Source organism: Numenius arquata, chromosome 2, assembly GCF_964106895.1.
Source record: "Numenius arquata chromosome 2, bNumArq3.hap1.1, whole genome shotgun sequence".
NCBI lineage: Eukaryota > Metazoa > Chordata > Aves > Charadriiformes > Scolopacidae > Numenius > Numenius arquata.
The window spans coordinates 121,448,251-121,475,632 of NC_133577.1; the positions used below are offsets into that span (position 1 = coordinate 121,448,251).

General features: G+C 36.1%; 1 protein-coding gene across 6 annotated transcripts in view; it reads right to left on the reverse strand.

Moving 5' to 3' along the window:
- CACNA2D1 (calcium voltage-gated channel auxiliary subunit alpha2delta 1) overlaps positions 1 to 27,382 on the reverse strand; it is a 420,472-nt gene that overhangs the window by 221,242 nt on the left and 171,848 nt on the right. For all 6 annotated transcript variants that reach the window (XM_074144315.1, XM_074144313.1, XM_074144316.1 and 3 more), the window contains exon 4: positions 1,889 to 1,948. In XM_074144315.1, coding sequence (XP_074000416.1) covers positions 1,889 to 1,948 — 60 coding nt within the window. The remainder of the gene's footprint in view (positions 1 to 1,888; positions 1,949 to 27,382) is intronic.

The following is a 27,382-nucleotide window of genomic DNA, read 5'->3' on the forward strand; positions in this document are numbered from 1 at the left end:
TGCAATGCTGCTGGAAGGGCTTTCATCACCCAAAACCAAATCCTGGACAAGAAATAAACCTTATACAGCATAATGTAGACCATTCATAATGCTATCAGAAGTACTTTAAGAACCCTCATCCGCAGAAAGTTTTACAGTATATTCTCTATTTTCCATCACAGCCATTAGGAGAATGAATCTTCCAGTGAAAATTAAGTTTATCGGGAAGATCTGTGTGCAAACTAATTTGAGCAGGCATTTTCTAAAAAGTAGGCCAGAAGAGAAGAAAGATTACTTCTGGCAAAAATGGAACAAATTAAATTATAAGAGACTTAATACATTTATTTGAAATTTAATTGCATAACCTAATGTCAAGGTTATTATATGGTGCACACTGTTCTCATCCAAATTCAAAACAGTAAAGCACAAGCTCACTTTGCAGTTACTTTATTATCAATCCAACTGTATTTTTTTTATTTTATTCTGACCACAGTCTTTGCCTGAGCCACAACATTATTATAAAATCACATTTCAAAATTACTTTGAGATCTCTCCTTGGCAACGAATTCTGATAAGACCAGAAGCCTCTCTGGTATGACTGACTTCTACTGCAAGTAAAGGGCAAAAAGACAACCAAAAGCTGAGACGGTGTTGTTGATGTGGTACCAGTGTGTACAGTAAGAAGCAAAATGATTAGGAAGAGCATCTGATTGTGTTCACACTGGTCTGCGTTGAGTCCATCAAACCTGCAAGTTTTGTTTTCTATTCACACCAGAAACAGATTAGCAGAAAAGATCGCTGTAGCATTCTCATTATTGCATCCCTATGGAATATGGATTCAGTGTTTTACCACGTATTAGAAGCTGTGCCTGTGAAGAGAGCACACTTAAAAGCATTCAGGCTGCGTCCAGGCCCTCTTTGCTCTCCTAAAAGCCATTCACTCTTATCTGAATTATTTGGTTTTACCTTGGGTTTTTTTTTATCTGTTTATTTTCAGATCTTCAAGTGTGTGAAGAACACTAGATCAGAAAGGACATCATAGAAAACCTTTATGCATTTAACTGTGTGCCATTGTGATTCTAGTGGATGTGCAAACACAGGCCAGGTTTGCAGCAGCATCACGTAAAAACACCATCTGCTTTTATTTCTGAAGGAACAGGTAATAAAGGCATAATAAATGACTTTGACACTTAGCAGGGAACTGTAGCCTAAAATTAACAGGCTTATAATCATGCAGCACAATATTAATTTGGCTTGATTGATAATAAAAAAATTAATGTTCTACATTTTACAATCATCTCACTTCACATCTCAGTGAAGTCTGAAATGATTGAAGAAGAGAGTTTAGTGTTTGAGTAGGTTAGAGCCTCTTTCAGCAGTACTAGAATATTGAAGAGAGGAGATGTAGCTATTAAAGTATAGAAAAGGTATCTAAAAAAATAGTCTATGACTCTCCATATAGACAGTCATGTAGATAACCAAATCCTTCTATATTAAGCTTTTTACTACTTTTTTTTTTTCCATCACACAAGCAAAAGAAATATTTGTAAAAATGTTTTCTACGACCCTGTGTTTCAGCGCTTGGAGTAGCACACTTTTAACTTAGTAACCATCCCTCAGGTGTCTTCTCTGTAATCGTTCCTTGTATGTCAAAACAGATGTCTTGTGTACACCTTAGAGCTATGTCCCTGGGTCTGCGAAGCTCCCGACGAGCTTCTGAAGTGAAAAGTCCACTTTATTCTCTAGACACCCAGACTGAGACTGTGTTTACTGAATAAAGTAAAATGCCCATTCATAGTTAATGACTCTTTCTTTGGTGGATATATAAAAAACACCTTTGTAAGAATATAATTAACATTTAAAAGAGGAAAAACCTGAGAAAGATAATAGAAGAAAAACTGAAACTTACCCCAAACTCATCCCTCCACTGATGTGACGCTTGGTACTTCTCTGCTTCTTTAGCGAGGCGCTGAAGACAAAGAAAGAGAAGAGATTAAAGTTTAGTCTTTACTGATTCTTCACAAAGAAAAGTCTTTCGTTTTTAATCTCTTCATATACATGTTTTCTCTAAATAATTTTCTATATATCTATGCTTTTTTTGCACTTATTTGAAAGTTATATGTATTTGAGTAAAGGTGCACTATCTCATTTAAAAAATGTTATTTTCTGTGTTATTTCGTTATTTAAGTACTGTAATCATGCATTAGAAAGCTAAACCCTCATTCCAATGTCATTTAAGAAGTTCTAGTTCAGTTCAAAATCCATCAAAATCCTTCTGAAAATACTTTCTCTTTACACACACTACTTTGCCTTATATGTATTCATTTAATCTACCATCCAATGACAAGTATTATGTACATTTATTTCTACATTAAATTATTTAGCTTCAATTACAGAAAGTACTGACATCCCCTGTGATTATTAGGGAGCCATAAAAACTCAGTAATTTGGACTGGCTGTAGTCTAGTCCCATAGACTGAATACACATTATCAGTTGGAGAGTAACAGGCATGCTCCTAGACGGCATTTTTCCTGTTTAAATTAATTTGAAAGAAATCCAGTTTGTCCACTCCACCCCATGGGAAGCAAAGCACGGAGAACAGGAATGATCAGATTATGTGCTTTCCAATCAATCTCTTGTACAGACACATCCATTGGGTTGGTGACAAGTCCCTCCTAATAGAAAATTATGTCTTTGAAAAAAAAAAAGCTGTTTGTATATGCTTATGAGAAGTTTACTACAATTTTGGATATACAAGTTGCCAAGAGCTATACGTGTTCTCCAGCTGAGCTGCCCACAGCATCCCAGTGCCGGCAGCCCTGGAGGCAAACACCCAGCCTGAAAGCAAGCAAGCTCGCTCTGAAGAAGCAGCTACCTGGCATGAACAAAGTTCATGGGGACTCAGCCACATCCTAATTGCCGAGTGCCTTACTTTGAGGACTAAATCATCTTATAGCCCAATAAACATTTGAGCAGCCATTTCTGGGAGTTCTGGTCCCTTTTTAGGAGAAATAGCCAGGCTGTATACACACAAAACTAGGGATGAAAGCGCTTTACTGTGTAATGGTATGTGCGCAGTAAGACTGTTGATCCTTTTAATATTCAGAACAGTTCCTACACAAAATGAACTGGTGGTCAAGCCACGTTTCAGTTGAGTCAACTGTCAGTTCTTGCTAACAACCAAAAGGAGTATGGCCAGCAAGTTCACGTCAGCTGGAGTCGCAGAGCAGGTGCTGTCAGAATCTCACCTCAGCCCCAGTCCAGGACAGTCACCGCTAAGTTATCCGATCCCGTGAGGGCAGTCCCTCTAACTGTCAGGATGACAAATTTCACAAAGCAAAACTTAAGACCTTTTCCTTTCTTTTTCATTTGCAATCATCCTATACAAACAAAACCCCCCCAAAAAACTGTGTGCTCTGTTGCCAGAAAATAAGTATCCACACTCATTCATTTTATTGTCAATTCCAATGATTCTTAGCTAGTAGAAAGTTATTGACATCTTACAGGCGCTGCCAACTGGAGATGCCCTCCAGAGAGGCCAAGTACTACATTTACAGAATAAAACATATAATGGATAAGATAACATAATATTAGATGCATTACACTGGGAAAAAGCACAGTACAACTCTCCCTTGACTGCACTGCACAAACACCTCAGATACCTGCAGTATTTTCCATTTTCTGGTACCATACTGGAACAATTTTTTCCATCTAATTTCTTCACTCACTATAGCCAGTTCTGCATCTAAACTTGGTCTATCCTCTGATGAGTTTGAGTTGATTAAGTCATGTATCACCAGATTGTAGCAAAGCAAGATATGACACTTATTACACATGGAAATAGCAGCAGTTAACACTGCCCTCAGATTTCCCTCACAGTCTGCTTCATCACCTTAAGGTACCCAGTGAACTGCAACTGGTTTCTACCACAGACAGTAGAACCCAAATGCACAAAATGACAAATGGAATATGAAGAAAAATTTATGTCGAGCGTTAACATTACTATGGATTTTGCATGGAAAGGATTGCAGCCACACTTGAAATCCCTCAGCTTCATGAAATGTGGGTGGTCTTCAGCTAATCTGTACTATAAAGCAAAAATGCTAAAAGCAGAGTAAAAAAGCAAAGGTTTTTGTTTGGTTGGGTTTTTTGTTTTTTGGTTGTTTTGGGTTGGGTTTTTTTTTGGGGGGGGAAGGGGGGTGAAGTTGGTCTCAAATGGAGAGAGAAAAAAAGAATATTTCCCACCAAATTATTCTCCTTGAAGAATTTTTCAGTCAGGTTTAAGTTAGAACCCATCCTAACTGCCTAAATAACCTGCTAAATAACACTACGCACGGTTTCAACAGCTCTCTATACTATAAAATAGCTTCCAAAATGAGAAGCTGTCATTTGAGGTACAGAGTGTAAGGTTAAAAGTTGTTAAAGGTAACCAACCTCATATAACAGCACAAGCAACCAGTTACAACGATGAACAACAAGAAAATATCTGTATTCCTTGACTCAACCAAACCACAATCCACACATGACCATCAGCCAGGCCTCCTGTGACCCAGGTCACCTCCAGCAGAAGACTTCATCAACTTTTATGTGCAGTTTAGCACACAATGATCATGGAAGAACTTCATTTTTGAAGAAGCAGATATTTTTTCAAAAGATATGGGTTGGCTGAAAGGAAGTCTGTGCATGCAAAACCCAGAATCATTCTCTCCTGTGTAGTAGCTTTGATACTTTTAGGAAAGATAAGGGAATAGTATTCAAAATAAGTTACAAAAAAATAAAAAGTATTTTATGAAGCTAAGGTGTTCTAAGGAGTTCCTCATTTCTATGCAAGGAGAAATGTTACTGTACAGCAACATGGAGTCTAATGACTGAGATGTTCACTCTCCCACATAGAAAGCTTTGTTAAGAGCAAGACTAAGAAATCGAGACTCCTGGGTCAAAAACAGCTCAACTGTGAAGAAAACTCAAGTTACCTATGCCCTTTATTGTGACACAAGGAGAAACTAATTTTTCATCTTTCTCAAAGAAATCATGTCTGCTTCCTTTTGAGGTATGCAAATGTCAGATCTTGTCTTCCCTGTTTTGATGGAAGAGTCTCTGGAGAACACCAACAGAGGAGTAACACAACAGCCAGCTGACATCTGGCATTTCCCATCTTCCCTTTCATTGCAATGAGGGTTTAATAAGGTAACACCTTCTTTACCACCATGACCCATGGCAGTTCCCTACAGATTTCTCCAGCAAATGCTAAAACATTGAGATTTGTATATTTATATGCAAGAATATAAGCAGAAATGGTTCCAAGATAAACACGGAAAACAATATTAGGCTTTAATCTTTTCTTACTCCATGCCTCCTTATGAGTGCTATGAAGATGAAAGCTATGAGATGTTTTAGGCCTTGAATGAAGCTCTATTTAACACCTTCTTTTCAGATAGAGGGGATGAAAAACCGAATGCCACCAAAAATAGGAGAAAGAACAAAACTAACACAGAAGAGAAACATTCTAGCTTACTTCAAGGTATTTAAAAAACCCCTGCTTTTTACAGCCCACTGGAAAACAACTTCTCAGATTATGGTTGGGATACTCAAATTACTGTGAAATAGTACACAAATTAAAAAACCAAGACTAGCAAGAGAGGGCTGCAAAAGCTAACAAAATGCTGTTATTCTCTTCCTATCATCCTTGGAGGATGCCTGAAAGAGCTAGGAGATGGTGCTTGTAAGTGAGAGATCAAAAGGGCTGGTGTTAGAATTAGCCACTGCTATTGAAACAGCAGCTGATGTCAAAGTAAGGTGCCTGAAAACACTGTAGTTAAATAAGCATTTGTTTAATAAATGTCCCCAGATGAAACAATTATTTCTAATTTTTTTTTTTTTTTTTAAATGAATGAGACCTGCTTGCTGCCTTGCTATTTTCTAAATATCTGTTATTCAAGGTGCATTATCTTCAGGAACTTTCAGAATATTTAGATCATCAATAGAACAATTTTCCCTTGAAAGACAGCCACTGTCCACAAACAAGCATTTTTAAACACACTTTGAAAGAAGTTGAGAGTAACCTGCCACTAGCATTTCCTTAAATCTTTCCAACAGAATTGTTACTTTTAAAGCCAAACAGCTATTGGGAAAGACAGATATAAAAAGATGCAAGTGTTATTTACTACATCAGCCTACCAAATTTTCTTTTACTTTTAAAGGGATTACTATAGACTAAACCCCCCCCCCCCAAAAAAAAAAAAAAAAAACCAGTGCACAAAAAAAACCACCAAGAAAAAACCCACAACCAAAATCCAAAGCCCATCTGTCTGTCAATCTCCAACCTGTCCATCTTCAAAGGTCTTGTCCCCAGGTTCCAAGTGCACGTTACTATCTCTGAAAGACAGTCTTTGATGTAGCACAGACTGCAAGAAAGAGACCTGAAGAATCTTTATCTGATCTGTAAAGATCAACTCCCTAGAAGGCCTTTCATCTTCTAGCCTTCGTTTTTGTGCGCATATGTCATATCTTTATCTCCTCCTAGCCGGCACAGAATTCTGTCAGCTAATGGCCCAATTACAATTATATTCAGTACAATGAAATCAATCATTTTTTTGTGCTTCTCACTCTCCTTTAAGTATTTTATCTTGAAAATAATATTTGACTATCCCTTGATATATTAAGCTATTATGTGTAAGCTTAGAGTTAATAGACATCAATAGCCTCACAAAGCTTTCTAAAATACCAAATCCGTGGAATTTTTAGGTTATTTTTAGAAGATAAATACCCAGGGAGAATATATCAGTATCAAGCTTAAATAGAACAATGTAGAAACATACAATAAACTTACAATCCTGATTTTAAAATATGATCCAAATACTCAGTCCTGCTTTGGCATGAACAGTGTAAAAGCCACAAAGAGTATGTGTAAAAACAGTTTCAAACCTGTTTTCCATATATGTATCTGAAATACAAATATTGTTCTTCTGTAGATGAGTTTGAATTGCAAATGAATTACAAAACACAAAAAAGAGGAAAAGATTTAGTAAAGCTGAGATAAGTTGCCTGAAGTGCCAATGAAAGACTGACACTGTCATTTCACTACAGCTTCAATACAGACTGTCAGAATTTTAAAGAATTGCATTTTCACCTCAGTAACCTCTTACATTCTGTATTAATCCAAATTAGAACTATTTTATTTCACCTTTATTCTACTGTCTTTACTTGCATGGAGTATGTTATATTTTCGTATAAATTCTTGGTAATGAATTAGCCAAATATCCATTAATTACTGTGTTCATTAATTTCTTATTACCCTACTGTATAAAAAGATCACCCTGTTTGGCTCAGGGGGTGTGATTTCAACAAGCCAGACTTGCAAATTGGAAGGTCAATAGCCCAAGAGTGAGTACGGAAATGCTAATGATAGCAAGACCATAACCCCCACAGAAATACATGGGGATTTACTTTTCTTTGTCTTTATTTCCATACTCCCAGTGGAGCATCGGAGGGGTTAAAAGGGACTGATTATTTTTTTGCATGTAAGTCTTATGAAGATATTTGCTGTATGACCTTTCTCACAAGCGGGCATTCATAATAATTATCAGCACAAAAGCTGATCTAGATTTGATGACGCTGTGGCACATTCGTTTTGATAAGATGGTCCCAACCACAAAACAATGTCTTAGATTGAACCGCATACATACCTAATTTTGCTGATTTAAAATGTAATCACAAGGTTTAAGATCTTATCTTCCAAGCAATTTTCATTCTTTTAAAAATATTTTAATCGTTAACACTGTAGCACATAAGTTTCCGTGATAATTCACATTTCCCTACCTCAAATAAGAACTATTATCCTGTGCATTTCTGTATTCAATTACATAAATACCATAATCCTCAGTATAAGTATAACCAGAATTTTAATATCTAAACAGATTTTTTAAGATTTTTTTTTTGATGGTGACCAACAGTAGGGTGGTTTTTTTGTGCTGTTCTGCAGTGTGGTTTTATTTCATGTATTTACACAGCAGAGTCACAGCCGCTCTCCTGCTCTGGCATCTGCTGTGCCATATGAGGGCAATCTGATCTGTGGTCTGTTAATGAGGAGATCTGAAGCATATAAGGTCACAGACAAAGAATATGTTTATAAGTGGCCTCCTACATTCAACATAGACCTTGTATGATATATTCCCCAGCCACTTTCTGGAGCCAGATTCACTTTTGTCATCTGAGGCAGCAGATGAGTCATAGGTATAAGGAAAAAAGGTCTGTCAGAGGTCTGCTCACATTGTGAGTCTTACCAAAACACACTCTTCATATAAATTACTGGTCTAAGTTTATACACAATCTAACACAATCAGCAATTAGCACAATGTTTGAAAAAGCAGATGCTATTATATTCTGGACCATAATTCAAAATAATGACTCAAACTTTGTTTTCCACTATTAACCGTTACCAACAACCAAAATTGCTAGATTTATTTTTTTCTAATCCAGCTGTAGATTGCAAACCTCAACTTTAATTAAACAATAAAAATAAACTTACTTTACATATTTTGTATGCTTGTCTGATGCATTTTAAGCCATTTCTGCTTTATTCACATGAACAGTAATTCTGCTTCAGACTTCCTTAATCTGTTTTTCTAACGAGATGACCTCATATCCAGCACAAGGCTGTCACGTTGGCTAAAAAGAAATCTAATGGAAAAAAATTATTATCACCTTCCATATATTTAGAAGACAGAGCTTTAAAGGATTTCTGAATCTGTTAACAACTGTAATGAAAATCATTCTTTATGATTCAAGACAACATTTATTCTTATTGTTTGATTAAATCACTGAAGGAAGAATCAGGCTGACTGTTTACAGAGAAATTTTACTCTTCTAGTGGTTTTCCAATTCCAAAGCAGAAGACTTAAAATAAATGAAGCCACTGGTTTAAATAAGATCGGAAGTCAATGGGAAGCAAATTCTGAACTAGAGTACTTGAGATTACAATATTACAGGTGAAGTTAATGCTTTCTGACATGAATAATCATATTGATTTTAATAAGGAAAACTGAAATAGGGAGACCCTGAGCAAATACATCACACGTGTGGCTTTTGACATCTAAAATGTCACACACAATCACCTGTCTCTGACAAAACTGTCATATAAACAAAGTCAAAAAGGATAAAACCAAAAGACCATTTGGCACAGTAACACTGCCCCACTACATAAAAGTAGTCCTTCTCCAAAACATGAACTTGAAAGAACTATTCTCTCCTATTTCTTCCTTTCTCTTATTGTGTGGATTTGAGAATTTAGCTAATGGTAGCAAATTATCAAACACAGAAGGCAAAAGTGACATAGTGCTAGTACTTCTTCCGCTCCTAAAAGAAAGCTGAAAGTGTTGTGTGTTTTTTTTTTTTTTTTAAATATATTACACTAAAGTAGAATTCTCTGTGAAGTTGTAGTAAGAATCTAGAATTCTTCAGAAGTAGTCAAATGTATAGTTAATATGTCAAACAATCTTTGATTCTGTCCTGAAAACAAATCACAGAACTGCTGGAACTATATAGACCACTGAAAATCATCACTGGATAATAAATAAATAAATAAATAAATAAGCTAAACCCCATACATTTAAACTTCTGGAAAAGCCACATAACTGAATATGCACCTAGGGGAGTGCACAGCCTATGGCAGTTGCAGGGGGGATGATTTCAAGTACCAGTCAGCAGCTGTCTGAAAACTTACTGGTTGCCACCTCAGCTTCAGCTCTAATGTTCATAATCCTAACTAGTAAGACCATTGGTACTAGATGAAAATAAACCTTATATTAGCAGCCAACGGGATACATGAACTACAGGTGCAAAAATATTGCAAGAAAGCAACTTTCTGAGTACCAGAGAATAGGACAAATCAAATACAGACACAATGAAGAACCGAGGGAGCACAAAATTGCCTTCTATGACCAGAGCACTGAGTCCAGTCCATGAAATATGATATATGGTTTGCATGAAATATCCCACAAACTTAATATGCTGCAGAGTGAGTGTATAAAATAATTCTGTTCAACTGTTATTAAACACCAACAAGGAATGCAGGGAAATTCTCATCAGAAGTTAGAGAAGCTGCACTTTGTAAAATTCTACATTTTCCACACTTACGGGGAGAGTGAGGGAGGAAGAAGTTTCAGTTCCCAAACATGAGTTAATTTCTAGGATGCGGGCAATCAGGAGATTTGAGAAGCTAGGCAATATTATTTCAGCTTGATACTGCCAAAAATGTTTCAGTAGACAAGAGAGTGAGAGAACTGCAGATAAAGCCATAAAGAAAAACCATCAGAAGAGTAAGAAATAGTCTGTCAAATGCATCTTGACATCCAGCAGTGAAATTTTGCTATAGTAGTGTATAGAATCAGCAAAAGACCACTTCTTTTAACATATAATTTGTCCTTCTCATTTGCAGAGGTTTCAAACCCTTGGAGCTTATTACATTTTCCCTCTAATAATTCATGTGCCTTAAATGCAAGTCACATTAGTGTTATATTTTTAAACAGGCTCAAAGTGAAGGACACATGCTGAAACCATTAGACTGAAATTGCCAACTGCTCCAGCAAATCACAAATTGCATCACACCACCAGCTCCAGTTCACTGCCTGCCTTAGGAAACTCTTAAGCTTCACAGCTGAGCTAGTAATTTCACAGGCATGATTCGAAGATGACAGGCATGTTAAGTAGGCGTCATGCCTTCTTACCCTGCTTTTGCAATTGGAGTGTATGAGTAGTTTTTAGGAACCCTGGGAGAAATCAGGATCACATACATTTATTTTAGAAATATCAAAATTAACCCCCTCCAAAACAAGTGTTCTAGAATGTCAACACAGCAATTTTCCTCTAACTTAAAAAAAAACAAATCCACCAAACAACTTTGACGCAGTTCAGCTTGCTTCACAGCTCCTTTAATATTTCCTCATTAAATATCCAGTAAAAACAAACAAAACACACTCAGCCGCTCAGAATTTATACCTGCTAGCAGTTCCATTAAAACCAGGACCCAAATGGGAACAGACACAATGTAACTGTCTAATTTCAAAAGCAAAAGTGGGAAAAAGAACAAATTGAGTAAACACCTTCTTACTAAGGAAAGGGAGAAGAAAACATTGATATACGCTTGCAACACTTATGCAACAAGAACACTAACGAAGCCAGTTATCTTTAAATAAATAAGGGATGTAACAGCAGCTGCATTTTGCCTGATCATATAATTGAACTGAACAATACATTTAACAGAATGTTCTAGTTTTATACAAATTCAGTAATAATATATTGATTTATATCAATATACATTTTATATAACTCCATAACAATATTCAATATATATCAAATATATTGAATATTCAAATTACTGTTTGGGTTTTTTTTGTGTGTTTGTTTGAAGTGCAATTCACAGAAGTGGCATATAACCATGACGAAACTCTACATTTAAAGAAATGTAGTGAGTTCTGGATTTACTCATACTTTGTGTGCTACAGAAGACATTTAGATGTAATGCTGTTATAATCCCAAAAAGAAGATCAGAAAGCTGGCAATTTAAAAACTCTGCCGAAGAGATCGTCTAATGTCTTTTTTGGCCACATCATCAGAAACAGCTTTAAGCTCTCTTGGAATTGCATAGGTATTTATATAAAGAATAACAAAATCCAGAATTTCAAGAAATAACAAGAGTGAACAGAGCTCATTACCACCTCTTCCTCTGTAGAATAGGACTTAATTGTTTTCTTTCATAAGACACATTCATAACCTAAAGCAACCTGATAGGGTCCGAAGTAGTTAATGTTTTATAATAAAACTGAGATAGCACTGTAGTCTTCAGTAGCATTTCCAGAAATGGGCCTATGAAACACATAACTTTGTTCATAATAAAATTCAGAGCTTGAACGGTAGTACCATAATGTGAACTTGGGAAAAAAAAAAAAAAAAAAAAAAAAATCAGCATCTTCTCCTAAATTCTTAGCTGTATAAACTAGAATCAATCTGAATTTGACTGATTAAAAGTCTGATAAAAAAAAAAAAAAATCCACTTCTGAAATATATTTATACATTTTAAAAGCACAGCTAAATAATAAATGCAGCTTTAACAAGGCAGGATGGTATGTTAACAGCCTTGCATGTATGGAAGAAAACAGAGCAGGTGGTAGACTATAGCTGCTGAATAATCAACTTGATCTCATCAAGAGTCAGTGGGTGAGAGCCAAGGAAACGTGTTACTGTTGGCAACAGCAGAAACAAATGATACATTAATACTGCATGCTATTTTCAGGCAACATTTCCCTAATGGAAGTAATTCTAGTCAAAAGTGTTTAACTGAGAGCCCTGGAGAAACCTGAGTGCAAAGCAAAATGACCTTCTACTGGCAAACCCTAATAACGTTTTTTATCTTCCCAGAGATGACATGTCAATGATGCCAGCCACGATGGAGACACATCACAGCCTCAACTGCTCCTACACTTGCTTTGCACTGGGGTAACAAGATACCCAAAGCTCCTTCACTTCTTTGTTACTAAACGGAGTGCTGGTTCTAAACTTTCCCAAATATCTATTAAAAGAGGCAGCATACTCCCAAACTTCTCTCTCTGTTGAACAGGTTCAAGTTTTAACTTTCAAGCACAGCCAGGCACTACAGCGTGTTTCTGGGCATTCTTGTGATTATGAAGAAAATCTAACCTGGTTCAGGGATACCATTAACATGTTAAGTAAGTTGGCTTACATTTCTGCAGTATAAGATCACAAAAATGGACTTTTATGTGAAACCTACAGTTTAAAAACTAATGCTGCATATTGCCACAGCTAGAGAAGTTTTTAATATCCTTTCACAACCACTGTGAAGTAAATACCATTAAAGGTATTTAACATATAAAGGAAAATAAAGCAGAAAGGTGAAATGATTCGACCAAAGTCACACAAAACATTCGTGTCAGGTGCTAGTAACACCTAAGTCCATGAGACTTATCCTCTAGGTGAATCTCTTGTATTTTCCTTCCGGTTATTTTCCCCTTGTAATGATTCTATATATGACCTATAGCTATGCTTAAAATGTATTTGATTGACTGTCCCAGTGAGTAATGCACATATTTGAATCAACATTCAAATTTAATATCCTTCCAATTTATCAAAAAAAAAAAAAAAATTAAGAGACTTTTCTAGTGTTACCCTCACAGGTGACACATTTGAGAACTACTACAAGCGGTTTTGGTTATCTATGATGACTTCCACCAAAAGGTGTTTAATTAGGATGTCTCACACTTTTCTGTGTATGAAAATCTAATTGCCACCTTCTAGCTCAAAGAACACAATCAAGAAGCATTATCCCATCTCAAAGTTACCTAAGCATCTTCCTCATGTCACTTCCACATCTGGTGTTACTTCATTATTTTTTCTTTTCAGTCTCGTATGCTTCTTTTCTCTAAAGGAAATATATTGAGCCATACCAACAAATTCAGCACCCTCCAAAAAGTGTATTTTCTTTTAGTCCAGCTAGGGCTACTTACTGGAAGTCATCATCAGAATCAAATTGGGAATAGCGAAAAGAAATATGAAAAAAGCTAAAACACAATTATAAAAAAGAGAAACTAGATAGACATGTCAAGAAAGTCACAGTGCAAGTATGTCTTAAAGCAAACTATGGCAGTACCTTGTCAGCCTGGATGTGGGATGCAGCTGGCTCAGTACAGGGCAGCTGCCTGCAGTTGACCTGAGCTGCACTTGACAAAACCTCATAGATCCTGCCCACAGGGAATAATTTCTTCCTCAGTCCTGTTAAACTGACACATTAGACTGCAGAGATGATTTTCAGAAAACAACCTGAATCTTAAATTAAGAGATTTGAGCTGAAACTTGAGGGGCTCTGGCAGATTGTTAAAGGCAGAGAATTTTTTTAGACTTAACAGAATGTTCCTGTAGGATTCCATGGAATTGTGTTGGGGCTTAAGGAATTTTGGAAAATAGACAATTTATGTAAGTGGAAAGGCAGATTCTCCTGGGCTCTTCCCTGTCATATGAAACATTAGATTTTGAGAAGTCAGACACTTTGTGCTCTCATTTAGGTCATTAGTAGCACTGAAATGTCGAACCTCTACTACCAGAGCTAGAAAGTGATTTTTAACGCTAAGGACAAAATCTTATTCTGCTGCATGAAACCAACCTCTAGATTTAGATGTGTATATGTTAGCATGGATTGAAAATGCAGCTTCATCTTCATGTTGCATCACACAATGACTTTTGATTCATCATCAGTTAGTATTCCCATAAATTACAATTCACTTACATATAGAACAGAAGCTTCAAGCAAATAAACCCCAACCTTAAAGCCTTATTAAATTACAGCTAAGTTTAATCCTATACTGAACTGTTTATTTATGTCCTGTGGTCAGATGGTTACAGCAAACTTGAACCTAGGGTACAAGGAATTGTGAACTGAGAAAATCACCTACATGAAGGTGAGAAATCAGCAACATGAAGACCCAGGTGAGAAGCAACAACAGGGATCCTTTTTCTTTAAAAAATAGTAAAGAAAAAGATTTCCCTTTAGAACTGGCAATATTAGCAGGCACTGAAAGATGTGTGATGATGGCATAAACCAGCATAAAAAATAAGAAACTCTATGATAAAGTAGCAACCACTCCTCCTGGCCTCTGGAAACACACCCATCCCTTCCTGTTAGCTCAGCCTGGGGCTTTACCAGCAAAGCTGGTGGTACTCCCGTACTCCGACACAAGCTTTCCACAGGACAGCTGGCAGCCAGCCTCCCGAGGGCCCAGAAAGGTGCGAAAAACCAAAGAAGAAAGTGGCAAGTTCTGCCAGCTCATAATTGTTTATAACTACAATTCAAATAGAAGTTACTTAAATGCAAAGCTACCGTGGAACTGAATCCCTCAAGTGCACTGTTGCTATTGAACAAAATCCAAAGAGGTTGCTCAAATATGCATTAAGTTGCTGGAAAGATCACAGCTTTGATTATCAATTTAACTGGAAACAAAGGCAAACAATGTCACTGATGTTCTGTGTGGTTCTTCATAAAAATGCTGGGGAAAGGAGATTTACTTCCACACTCTGTGCTTGAGTTTTACAGGTACCGTATGTTCAGTAAACTGCAGAATGTAGCACTGTATTATACTACATATGTCCAACTGAGTTTGTAAAAAACATCCTTATATTGTATTTACATAACAGAGTAAGAACTGTATCATAAAACATACGCTATTTTCTGAAATGTATATCTAAAGGACAAAACTCCTGCTCTGACTGCTTCCTCAAGTAAAAAAAATAAATACAGTAATTAATGAAAAAAGAAATCCAACATTTATGATACAAACAGTTTTGACATATGATTTTGGGCCAGAGCATATAATCCAGACAGATACCTTCTTTACAGTAGCATCATGGGGTTTGGGGTTTGGAGTTCTTTTGCTGGTGAATTGCTCAGCTGACTAATTAGTTCATTAGCTTGCCGCATTTTAAATTTCTGTGGTTTTAGCCTCAAGAAAACATAAAAGAAAGAGAATAAAAGACAAAAATTTCAAAAACAAAACTGACAATTTAAAAAACCAACAACAAAAAATCCCCAAACAAAAAACCCTCACCTTGCCTAAAGTAAGGAAATTTCTAGACTGCTTAAAATGATCCTTCTGATTTCAGAGTCCTTCCTACCTTCACAAGATCACGGTGTTCTAAGAGTGATACTTTTTTATTCCCTGAATCATCAGTCATTATCTTTTGTGATTTTTTTGCATAGGTAATTTTGTGCGTAATCTGTAGCCTACTATAACAGTACATGGCTATATATACTCGTACAGAGTGATGAGTGGAGTATTGTAAGGTGAGCTGACTGCAGTCATTATAGCTAAGGCTGTCAAAACAGTGTAACAATTTATTATAATTACATCAAACTTTTTGACTCCTTACATGCTGAGGAAAAAAACAAGCTTCTGATATCTGGATTTAGAAATTCCTTTACACTTGGGCAAGGTAAAATATGAGACATTGTATGAGAAAGCTGAGAAAATGGGGTATTAATGTTGCCTTCCTTTCCTCTTCTGTGATTTGCCTCAATGCTTCCCAGATATGGTTGTGGCTTGTCCTGGTTTCAGCTGGGATAGAGTTAATTTTCTTTCTAATGATTGCTATGTTTCAGATTTGGCACGAAAGGAAGGTCAGTAACACATATTGTTTTAGTTGTTGCTGGGAAATGTTTATACTATTCAAGGACATTTTTCAGCTTCCCAAAGAAGCTGAGAAGGAGCCTAGACAGAACAACAGAATGGCCAAAGGAATATTCCATACCATAGGCGTCAATATTTCCAAACAAGGATTTTGCTTCACAGCATTTAAATAAAATTAAAGTCTTGTTAAGCTGAACATTCTCCCAGGTTGACATAACACTTTCACAATAATTAAGCTTATTTCAGTGGAAGGACACCTCTTCTGGATAATCATCCCATATATTTCATGTGTAATCAGAAAGGAATTTACATTGGATAGGTTTTTATGCACCTGGTTTTACATACACAGAACTTTTTATGCTTTTCTTGAGCCATAACACTTGCAGTGGTTTAAGAGATGAATCTTCAATATATACTTGAGTCTTTGATACATATTTTACCATTACCCTCCCCATCTTAGCCAAAAGTCTCAGAGGGAAAGCATGTTCCAATTCAGAATAGTAGGTTGTTTGCTAATAATACTTGAAATGTTTATTTTTCAAAGATTCCATTTCTAGGTATAGCGCATTTGACAATGTCATAGAAATACTGTTCTTTCTTATTTTTAAACAATCAAGTTGTCAGATTTGTTTTAAATGGAATCCACAATATTGTACCAAAATCTGCTCAGTCAGAAGTAGCTTATTAAACAGATTGAGGTTTGTTTGGGGTTTTTTGTTGTTCTTTGTTGTTCTGTTTTGGTTTGTTTTTTAAATTACGGAAATAGCACTGATCAGATGATACCATGAATCCTAAGCAGATTATGTCATTGGTGCAAAACCCTGGGTAGATAGTCTGGGGAGGGATGGAAGGTAAATCTGAGAAGCTGCAGCACAAGACAGCCATGCTGCACTTGCTCCTAGAGATTCAGGTAACTTCCAAAAATCAGTGGGATTTATTAGAACTATACTGCATGTATAGGCAATTTAATTCTGGTGCAAATATATTCTTTCCCAAAAATTTGGCATAAGCAGAATCTCCATGTTTTTATCCACGGATTTAAACCTTTCCTACTACCTTGAAATAGATGAGAAATGAGCCCAGATCCACTGTCCACTGAAACCTGAATCTTTTATTTAAGAGCCTGACCTGAGGAAGCCTGTGGCAGAAGTAAAGCCAGAAAGTTATCCCCTACAGAATTGTTCCTCTGTCTATATAATTATGATCAAAATTAATTGCTCTGCATTATTGGCTTGCAACACTGTCTTTCCTCTTGCTTGAGACAAAGCAGCCCAATTTATGGCCAGAAAATAAAGATCAGTTTCTCAAATAGGGTAATTCTACTGATCTTCAATACAAAATACTGAATTTGTCTTTTAGGGGTAAGTCCACATCATATAGAAACTTACTGTAAAAGATAAGATATATGGAGATTTCGGTACAATCTCATCTACACTACCATTACTCAGTTTTACTCCCTTGTCAACTCTAATTTCATATTCTGCGTTTAGGGCCCTATCATCCCGAGACAGATAAGGATTTAACATTTGTCACAAAGACTCAGTAAACCATGTGTTCATGTGTACACAATGTTCTTTCTATCTCAGACAATATAGTTATGCTAATATATCTGGGTTTGAGAGCTTCACAGCTCTCCAAAATACCCAGATTCGGTACCTAAACAGCTTTATGAAATCTAGTATCGCGGTTGCCTTACAAACAAGTAAGTACTTTTACACATATTAAAAATACTCCTTACTACGGTATGTTAACCAAACTGTTCTGTACTGTAAAGAAACCTATTATTTGTTACTACAGCACGTGTGCTCCATCTCGTTATCAGTCAGGGGACCTGTTTCTGTGCAGACACCACAGAAATCGCTGCAGAATTGGAATGTAGCTATACACAGCAAACTTTTTATGCAGCTGAAGCCTTTGCATACCAGAACAGAAACGGAATCCCTAAAGAATAAGTGTTCAAATACAATATTAGAGCACATCTTGAAGTGTAGCTTAGCTAATAGCACAGACTGAGCTGAATTGATTTTCTTCAGTTATTTAAATCTCATCATATATGCCCTATTTAATTCCCTCTCCATTTAAATTGATATGAAATATAAAACAACCTCTAAATAATTTAGTATGAAAAAAACATACAAGCTAATTAAAAGCTAAAACTTGAAACCCAGACACATTATAACCACCTCTTTTTTTTTAAGATGTCTTTTTTTATTATTATTTTTTATTATTCTGTTTTGAAGCTGTCTTTTGTTTTGCTTTGGAGAGACAATGAGTTTCTGTAGGGTTGGGGTTTTTTCCAGAGTAAAAAGTGCTTACAAAGAATCCCTTAGGTTTCAGTTTCTTTGATTGTGTGCTACAAATAAGGGTCTGTGGTTTTCTTAATGCTGTTGAATTTTTAATTAAATTAATAAAACCTAAATGTTGTATTCTTAACCATGCAATGTGATTTTCTGTAATTACGAATTAAAATAAATGTCATCGTGATTATTAATCACTCTCTTTAATTATAACTTGAGCGCTTAAATGCCACCTTACATGATATTACCAAGGTCGGACTTCGCTGGCAGATGTCATTGGGAAGGATGGAGGGGCAGCAGAAAGTGCGTTAATGCAACGGCATTTTCCATGAGCAGATCTGTGTGCCTCAGACATGTAGAAGGCAATAAATGAAAATAAAAAATCATCTCCTGTAATTCAGGAATTGCACTACTCTATACTTCATTTTTGTGCTAAATAGATCTTACAACAGATATTCATACTTTAAGAGCTGAAACTCTTCTTGGTCTTCAACAGTTTTTAGGTAAAGATCTCTCTGAGAACATAATAAATGTAACTAATATATAATTCATGTTTTCAATTCATCTCTATTATCTAGCTTCAAACTCATAAGAATTATCCCAAAAAGATTTATGATCTTCTGTTACTCTGACCAAAACTATATAATTCTCTTTTTTTTCTTCTTACTGTTTCTTGTGATTTTTAAAGCCGTACTTTTATCCCTCACAAGACCTGTTTCCAAATGCACACTAAGACCCCCGTGTTTACATTCTTGCTCAGTGCCATGTATAGAGTTCTGCAAATAGTCAGTACACGGTTCCAAAACTTTTCAGTTCCACTCTTACTCTTTGATTTTCCAATCACAAAATCTGTTAATAAAAAAATCTCTTTTTGAAATATGAAAAATGAGTCACAATTTCTGATAAAATAAAACTGTGATTATTATTTCCAAGTAATAAAGAAATGCTTAAGTAACATTTTTCCAAATAGCAAATTCTTACTTAGCTTCCTCATTAGTAAGAGCATCCTGGAGCCAAGGCTCTTCTTCAACCCATTATCATCTATTATCCAAACTCTTCTCTGACTCTTTCGCTCACACATACACACATAAATTGCTGCCTGCAATTCTCTAACCTAGAAAGCCAAATCATACAGAACCTGGCAACGCCCTGACTTTATGTTGTCAATTTGAGCCTTAGATCTCAAATGAGAGAAGAGACACCGACGACTTTTTATTTAGAGAGGAGTTGCTTTGTAGCTTAATTAAAGCAGTGTCTGACAGTTCAGAAGATGAGAATTTGCTTCCCCTGCAAGGTCTGACAGCACCCTCAGCTGAAATGTGATAATGCAACTTATGCAAGAAATAGTGAAATGTGACATTAAACCTTAGCCCCCAGCTTTACAGAATTCAGACTTTAATAGCCTTATCTTTCTTTTATTTCCACTAATGTATTTAATAAAAACACACGATTGCCAACTTAGTAAGTATATGTATCTAGGATCTTTTAATTGAAATTTTAATATACTTTAATAGAAATCCTGTAATGAGCTTTATAACTATTAGAAAACACCAAGTGGATTATTTTCATATAGTGACCTACTGTTCTTTAGACCTATTTTAGGGAGTCTGTACATAAAATTATGTCTGTAAATTAAATATCGGCACAGTAGTAAATCAACTATAATCCAAGTGGATAAAGAATTTTTCAACAATTTTTGGGAGGGAGTTTTAGGGTATTTTTTGTTTGTTTTGTTTTTTTAATTTAAAACCAGCCATTTTTCTGAATGAAGAACTTTTACTAAATGTGTAAAAGTATGTCAAAAAATAATCCCTTGTATCCACAGTAGAATAATTGGTCCAAATAGGCATTACAGCAAGGAAAAGGGAAAAAGGGGAGTGGAAATTAAAATTTAAAAAAAAAAAAAAAAGAAACACCAAAGAAAAAAAGAAAAAGGAATAAATAAATAAATAAATTAAAAAGGAAAAAGGGACAGTAAGTACACATTTAACATTAAGTTCTCTGTGGATCAAACTTATCCTCCAGATCAAAGAAAATAAGTTCTATGGCCAGAGGTCTTAAAACCTCAGTTAAAGGGCCAGCTGTGAAAGACAAATTTCTGCTAGATTCAGAATAGGGAAAAAGTGGCAAGTATGCATCTTACAGTAAGACTCACCTACATCTGAAAGTTGTTTTGTGTCTTGGTCAAGTTAAGCAATATAATGTATTTTACATGGATTTTTCTGTCACACCTTTCAGTATAATGCAGTGAAAAGCAGCGGTTTCTTCCCTCTGGCATGTACAACAGAAATAAATATGAACTTCCATTCACCCTAGTTTACATGAAATGGGAAGAGAAAATCTTCACCAGTTTCCATACAAAGAACATGCATACCTAAAATTTTAGTCCTTTCAGGTGTGGCTAAGAATACCTTAAGGGTACACTTCAGCAGACACAGTGTCATTTACTTCCAACTGAATAAAAAGCATGATGTGAAAGAGCTATCCCACAGAACACACAATTAATTTTATCCCTTTTCTTTATTTTCTCCTCCAGCTAGCTGATACACTGGAACAGTGGAGAAAAAAAACCCCAAAGGACAGGGAAAAAAAGGCAAAGAAACCCAGTTTTTTTCTGCTATATCTGCTCTCAAAGTAGTTTTTAGTTTTGATATTTTACCTATTTTTTATATTCTCAAATTCTGTGATTTTCTAGACTAAGCTTGTGCTCACACTGAGCTTGCTGGCTGCTGAGGGCTGACTCCTGGAACTCCAGCAGGCACAAAGCTCGCTGTTCTGTTTTCCAGAATCAACAAATGGAAACAATGCTGCAGCTAAATCCTCTGGGGTATCCCCCGCCCCCATAACTCAGAGACCCACAGGAACAGACCTGCTATCCCTGCCAAGTCTCAGGAGTCAATCTCAGGGCCATACCAAGTGCTAAACCACCTGGCAAACTCCAGTGAAGTGTGAAAAGTGGAAATATCGCTGGGACTACATTTTATCACACCACTAATAACACCTGGCACAGCACAGACATAGCGAACGAGGCCTTGACTCTGCTTATTCCAGTCCCTTCTGCAAGAAAATAATTGGTAGCAAGTTGTCAGCTCATTGTGCGCTGCAATTCTGGCCAGTCCTAAACTGTCAGCACAAGAAAGCAGCGAGTCCATCTTCCTTACCCTGCACGGCTTCACGAGCGCCCGGAATAAGCCTGGCTTTAAATGCCACACAGCACCCAGCCGCACGTGGCTGTCACTGGAAATACACATTCAAACGCTACCGGATCTTCTCACAACAAAGTTCTCTTTCCCTAACATGCATGGATGGAGAAAGAGGCCAGATTTAATGTGAGATTAAATGATAATAAATTTGCCATAATTGTTTTTTAATGAAATATTTTGTTTATCAGGAAAGCAACTAAGGATAAAAATCATAATGAATCTCCATCCCCTGCTGCATACAATTTCTTGGTAGAAAAGCATCCAATGAAAATGAAAATGAGAGATGGAAGCTGCTCAACAACACTGAAGGCATGCTCTCTTGCTTCCTTTTATTCAGCAAAAGCTGTCAAAAACCCACATCCTCTGATGTACTTGCATTTAGCATAGGGGCTTGTTGATTATTTATCGCAGAGAATTCTGTCAGACCCGGATTAAGATGTCCTGAAATTCCCAAGAGGGTAATTCATCATCACACAATATAGTGTGTGAATAATGGACAGCCACATGGCTCCGCTGACATGATGGAAGTGAATGATAGGTGAATTGAGGTCACGGGCTTGATGTGAAGACATCGGACAATGTATACCCAGGCTGTCAGTCAAGCCATTAAAACGGAGAAAGTACATGAATATGAAATAGCAAACAAACAGATTGGCTTTTGTTTCCTTCTTCCTAACAGCTCAGAGGAAATAGATGCTGGAGCTAATGAACACATCCACACTCTGTGCCAGTGGCTGTCACAGCTCCAAGTCAAAGAGAAATATCCTGTAAATCTTCCAGTTATGGATTAATAAGGCCAAGTCTAGGGCTTTCTTCTGCCAGTGATAATGTGGTTTGTTTCTGCCTTTTTCTACTCTTAACATACTTATGAGAACTATGTTTCAGTAACAAACAGCATTTTAAATCAAAGCAAATTTACATTACATATGCTGTGATTTACTACTTGTTTTACTACCACAAACCTATAGATCTAGAAATACCATTGACCCTAAACTATTCCTCAGAAAAAGACTAAGCAAATAAAGTTAACACATACCAAAAAACCAGAAGTGAAATGAAAATCCTGCCTGAGTTCAACCAAGGCTATAAAATTCTTGGTGTTCCAGCGAAAAGGACATTTCACAGAAGAGGTCACTTTACATAGAAAGACAATTTATGTTACTCCACTCCTAAGTGCAATACACAACTGTTTCCATTCAGTGCACTCCTCCTCCCTTTCAGGTGCTTTTGTACAATAGCAAAGGTGTTCTTTATCTTGCTTGCTCTTTCCCACCAAAACAGGGATAAAGACAACATTGCAAGTACTGTGTACAGGTGTTTGCACCATCCATCTGCTCTTCTATCCCTGCCTTCCTGCTTCATCCGCTTATGTAGTTCACTGCTTAATCTTTGGTATTAATAACATATTTAAAGGTATAGCACATACATACAAAAAATAACCTCATCTTAGTGTATAGTATTGTCTTGTCTAGTCTGGTCTGGTCTAATCTAGTCTAGTCTTGGAGTGGACTCTCAAAATGCCTAGTTTTTCCCACTCCTGTGTTAAGTCAGTAGATAACCAACCAGCCAGGTGTGTCCATGTATTACTCCTCTCTTCCAGCTTACTGTAAATTAAACATAATTCAGTATCAATCAAAGCTGGTAAAGCAGACCCCAGCTGTGGCTTCTGCAGCTACCTTGTCTTCAAATATTCTTATATATCAGTCTTATATCAGAGCCTGCCTCCTCAATCTGCTTTCTTGACTGAAGATCCCTTAAAGTAGTCTCCACAGCTTCCAGTCCCTCTTACTTCAGCCCCAGTACTGAAGAACCAGTTTATTTTCAGAGATGGACACATTGTTTTCAGCTTTTCAACTACTCGCAATTCTCAATCTGAGCCATAAAAACTCTAACCCATCCTGAGTATTCAAAAGTAATTAAGCATCATGTTCAGTGCTGAGAAAAAATAAATTATACCTTGACATCTTTTTCTCCCTGGGATTAATTTAAGATTCCAAGTTTCCCCCTTTGACCGCACAGTAGCAAAACCCTAGTTTTCAGAGATCATGAAAAATTCAATAAAGCTTTGCCTTACTGAAAAGTAAACTGTTTTTCGCTTTTCTTACTGAATTCTTATTGTTTATAAGTACAATTACAGTGCAGTTTTAGAACTCAAATATGAATTAATATAATAAATAGTTGAATGTTGAGCTGGTTTTACCACAAAGACCAAAATCTCTGCTTGGTTTATGCAGCTATTATTTTGTGGATAACTTCCCTCCCCGAAAATGTTTATATTTATCCAGATATCTACCTCTTTATTATTATATCTGTATTAGAAAATAGCATTTTACAGTGGAGCAGGGAAACAAACTCCATCTGTAGAGTGAAGCAGTTGGTGCTGAGATCCTGCAGCCCCAGTACACATCTCAGTGAGCTGACTCTGGACTAGCTGTAGACCTTTGAAATTAATGTCTATCAGAGGTGGGAAAAAATTACAGGTATTCCTAGACACCACTTTCTCTCCCTTCCCACCTCTTTCACTACTGTTTGTTAATTCAGCTAATGTTATTCTACAGTCATATCATAGTTACAGAGCTTCAGCTCAGAATATTCATTGCTCATGATCAACAGTGCCAGACTAACATTAATATTCAGGGTGCCAAGTCAAGTACTAAAAAAATCAGGAAAAGAGCATAAAAATATATTTTTCCCCTTATACTGAGAAAACTAGACATTTATGAAAAAAGTATGTGTATATAGGTAGTCAAGCAGAAAAAATACCTGAAAAATGTGTTTTCACCCATAAATTCCCCTTCTTCAGTACTGTATTAAATGGTATTGCTGTCATTTTGAAATTCACTCTCTAGGCTTGCAAAATATTTGATCAAACTAGTTTCAAATGTCTCTGACTGTTTACTTTCTCTCTGCTCAGTAATCCAATTCTCTGAAAACTAAAATGATATTCCAAAATTTTCAGAAATGTCAATTAGATGTTATTTTATTTCACATAAGGAGCTCCCTAAGTAAAACCAAGTTAACAACCAAAAGTTTGACCACAAAACTGTGGAATTGACTGCTTAAAAAAAAAAGGACAGCATATTATTTTCTATACCAGTAGCAGATTTAATATATTTTTCATGATTTATCTAGTCTATAAATAAAAGCTTTCTGTCATTCTGAAGGTGACATTCCTATATATCATTTGGTTTTAGCAATGCAAGAATGATAAATGTTTAAAAATGTTGTACATGAAACAAAAAAAAAAAAACTAGCATAGGTTTATATTACTTTGCAGTTAGTTCTACAAATCTGAGTTATTAATTACTTACATTTTAAAAATGTAAGTGAAACAGTCACCGCCAGCTGAATTTCAATTGATGAATGGCAAGCTTACATTCAAGCATGTATATGTATAAGAAAGATGTATATGCCTGATATATGGTACAACGTTCCTTCAAGAAAAGGAGTAAAGGAATTTTAATGCAGATGAGCTTAAAAAGATCCTTTATAAAAAGGCATGTTTGTAACAAAACTGGCTGCATAAACATGAAGGAAGTGAAAAATTCTATAACATCACATGAACTGATAGTTTGTATTTTTATGTGAAAAAGATGTTGATGCTTTGACCTCACAGACCTATAAAGACCAAGAACATGACAAGTATTATGACAAAAATGTGAATCCACTCTATTAATAAACTTTAATATATACACCACCACATGCAAAATAAGTGATGTGAAAAGACTACTCAAAAATCAAACAATGGCTGAACTAAATTTACCTCTCCAAAACTCTCTTTTCCATGTGCATTGATGTTAGTAAGGGTGCAAGGAAGAACCCTGAATTAAAGTATTGATACCTGGCATAAACAGCCCAAACCAGGGGACGGAGACTTAAGACTGAAGCCATTTATGGCAGCCTGATATAATGACCTGATCAAGTGTAAGATTTAAGACATACTCCAGCATGATCATGTAGAAATGATCAAAAATAAGTAATGTTTCCTGGTCCTTTGTCACCTATTAGATTTACACAAGGATAACAGCAGGTGCATTCAAATGCCATTCTTCCCTGAAGTACTAGTTTCTGTTCCAAAAGCACGAGAGAAAAAGGTTTCAAAGATAAAATCTCAACTGTTTCTAACATGGAGACAAAAATGGCTTGTCCTGTTTTCCAGCTTTGTTCCTGGAAATGACTAAAGAACTATTGTCTAAACATTTTTTTAAAATGCAGCCTGATTCAATTGTAGGGAAAATGTTCAGAAAAAAATGGTTAGAATTTCTGATAGAAGTGAAGAAAAATTGATTTCTATCATGAAAATAATGGTCAGTACTTAAAAGTAGGCACGTCTCACCACAGAATGACAAGTTTAGACTTATTCTGAATTGCTACTTAAATACAGTTAATTAAGATTGAAAAGGAGGAATATGCAACAAATATGCACATATCAGTTTGTCGTTTTTACCTTCAATACCTTTTCTGAGTAACACTTTTGTGGCATTTTAACACAAACACCTGAGTTCTATCAATTATGGCATGTTAAAATACTTCATAATTGAAAAATTCCCATTCACAAAGAATTACATCTTTTATTCTCTTTTCATAGTCATCCTGCCACCTCCTGCCCCCAATTAGGAAAATAGGGCTCTTTTTCTTCTTTATCTACACAGGTGAATCCTAAGTAGATTTACTATTTTCACAGTCATCTTTACATTTCTCCTATAAATATCCTTGTATTAAGATTCTTACACTGTTTTTTAAATACAGATTGGTTGCATTCATAACTAAATAATGAAGAACTACCAGTTAATGGAAATTATGCAGATCTGTACTGGTTACAGCAAAAGTTGGTGTAGCCTAGAAAAGCAGTCTCTGAGAGGGGGCAACCTCCTGAACGAGAATTTGTATCTGCATCACAGTATTTAATAGCCTTTGATAGAATAGCTTTTTAAATCCATTTGTATTTTGACATTCACAACAGCCTTCAATCTCATTGTGTTCTCTGAAGAAATATCAAAGTATCTTTTGTTTGTTTTAAACAAAGCCAAGACAATAATTTCATTTAGTGCTTCCTTGTTCTTAATACTTCAAGAAAATATCAAATCATTTCAAAGTCACCTTCTCCATGTCATTTGTGAAATTATATGTTTCAGTCAGCCTTCCACCACAACCTCCACAACCACCTCAGTCCTACTTTTTGCAAGCTGAAGAGTCCAAGCCTATCTCATCTCTTGAGTAAAGTCTTGGTAGAAGTTTAACAGGAAAGTGTTTGCCACAAATCATTACAAGTCCATCTTCTTAACATGCTGTAAATAGACGTAGAAAATCATTGGGAAGCTTTGCCACTCCTAGTGTGCCATCTTTATATCAGATAATTCCCTTCCTCAAGTCCTTCACTGCTTTGAAAGGACAGTATTTTCAGAATATGATATTATTCGACTGGGAGGGCAGCTGGCTCCGGGGTGGCCCTGCCTGAACAGAGGAGCTGGACCAGATGACCTCCAAAGGCCCCTTTCAACCTGAACCATTCTATGATTCTGTGATGTAGCTTCAGGTTAAGATACTTTGTTTTAGGTATTTACCCTCCTCTAATGTTAGTAGAGATATAATCAGTGCAGTCATTCGTGTCTGGACAGCACTTCAACTGAACAAAGGTGTCCACCTAAAAGTGAGTGTAATGGCTGACTAGAGTGAATTTAGATATCCTGTAACAGAAACTGAATCTCTCCCAGC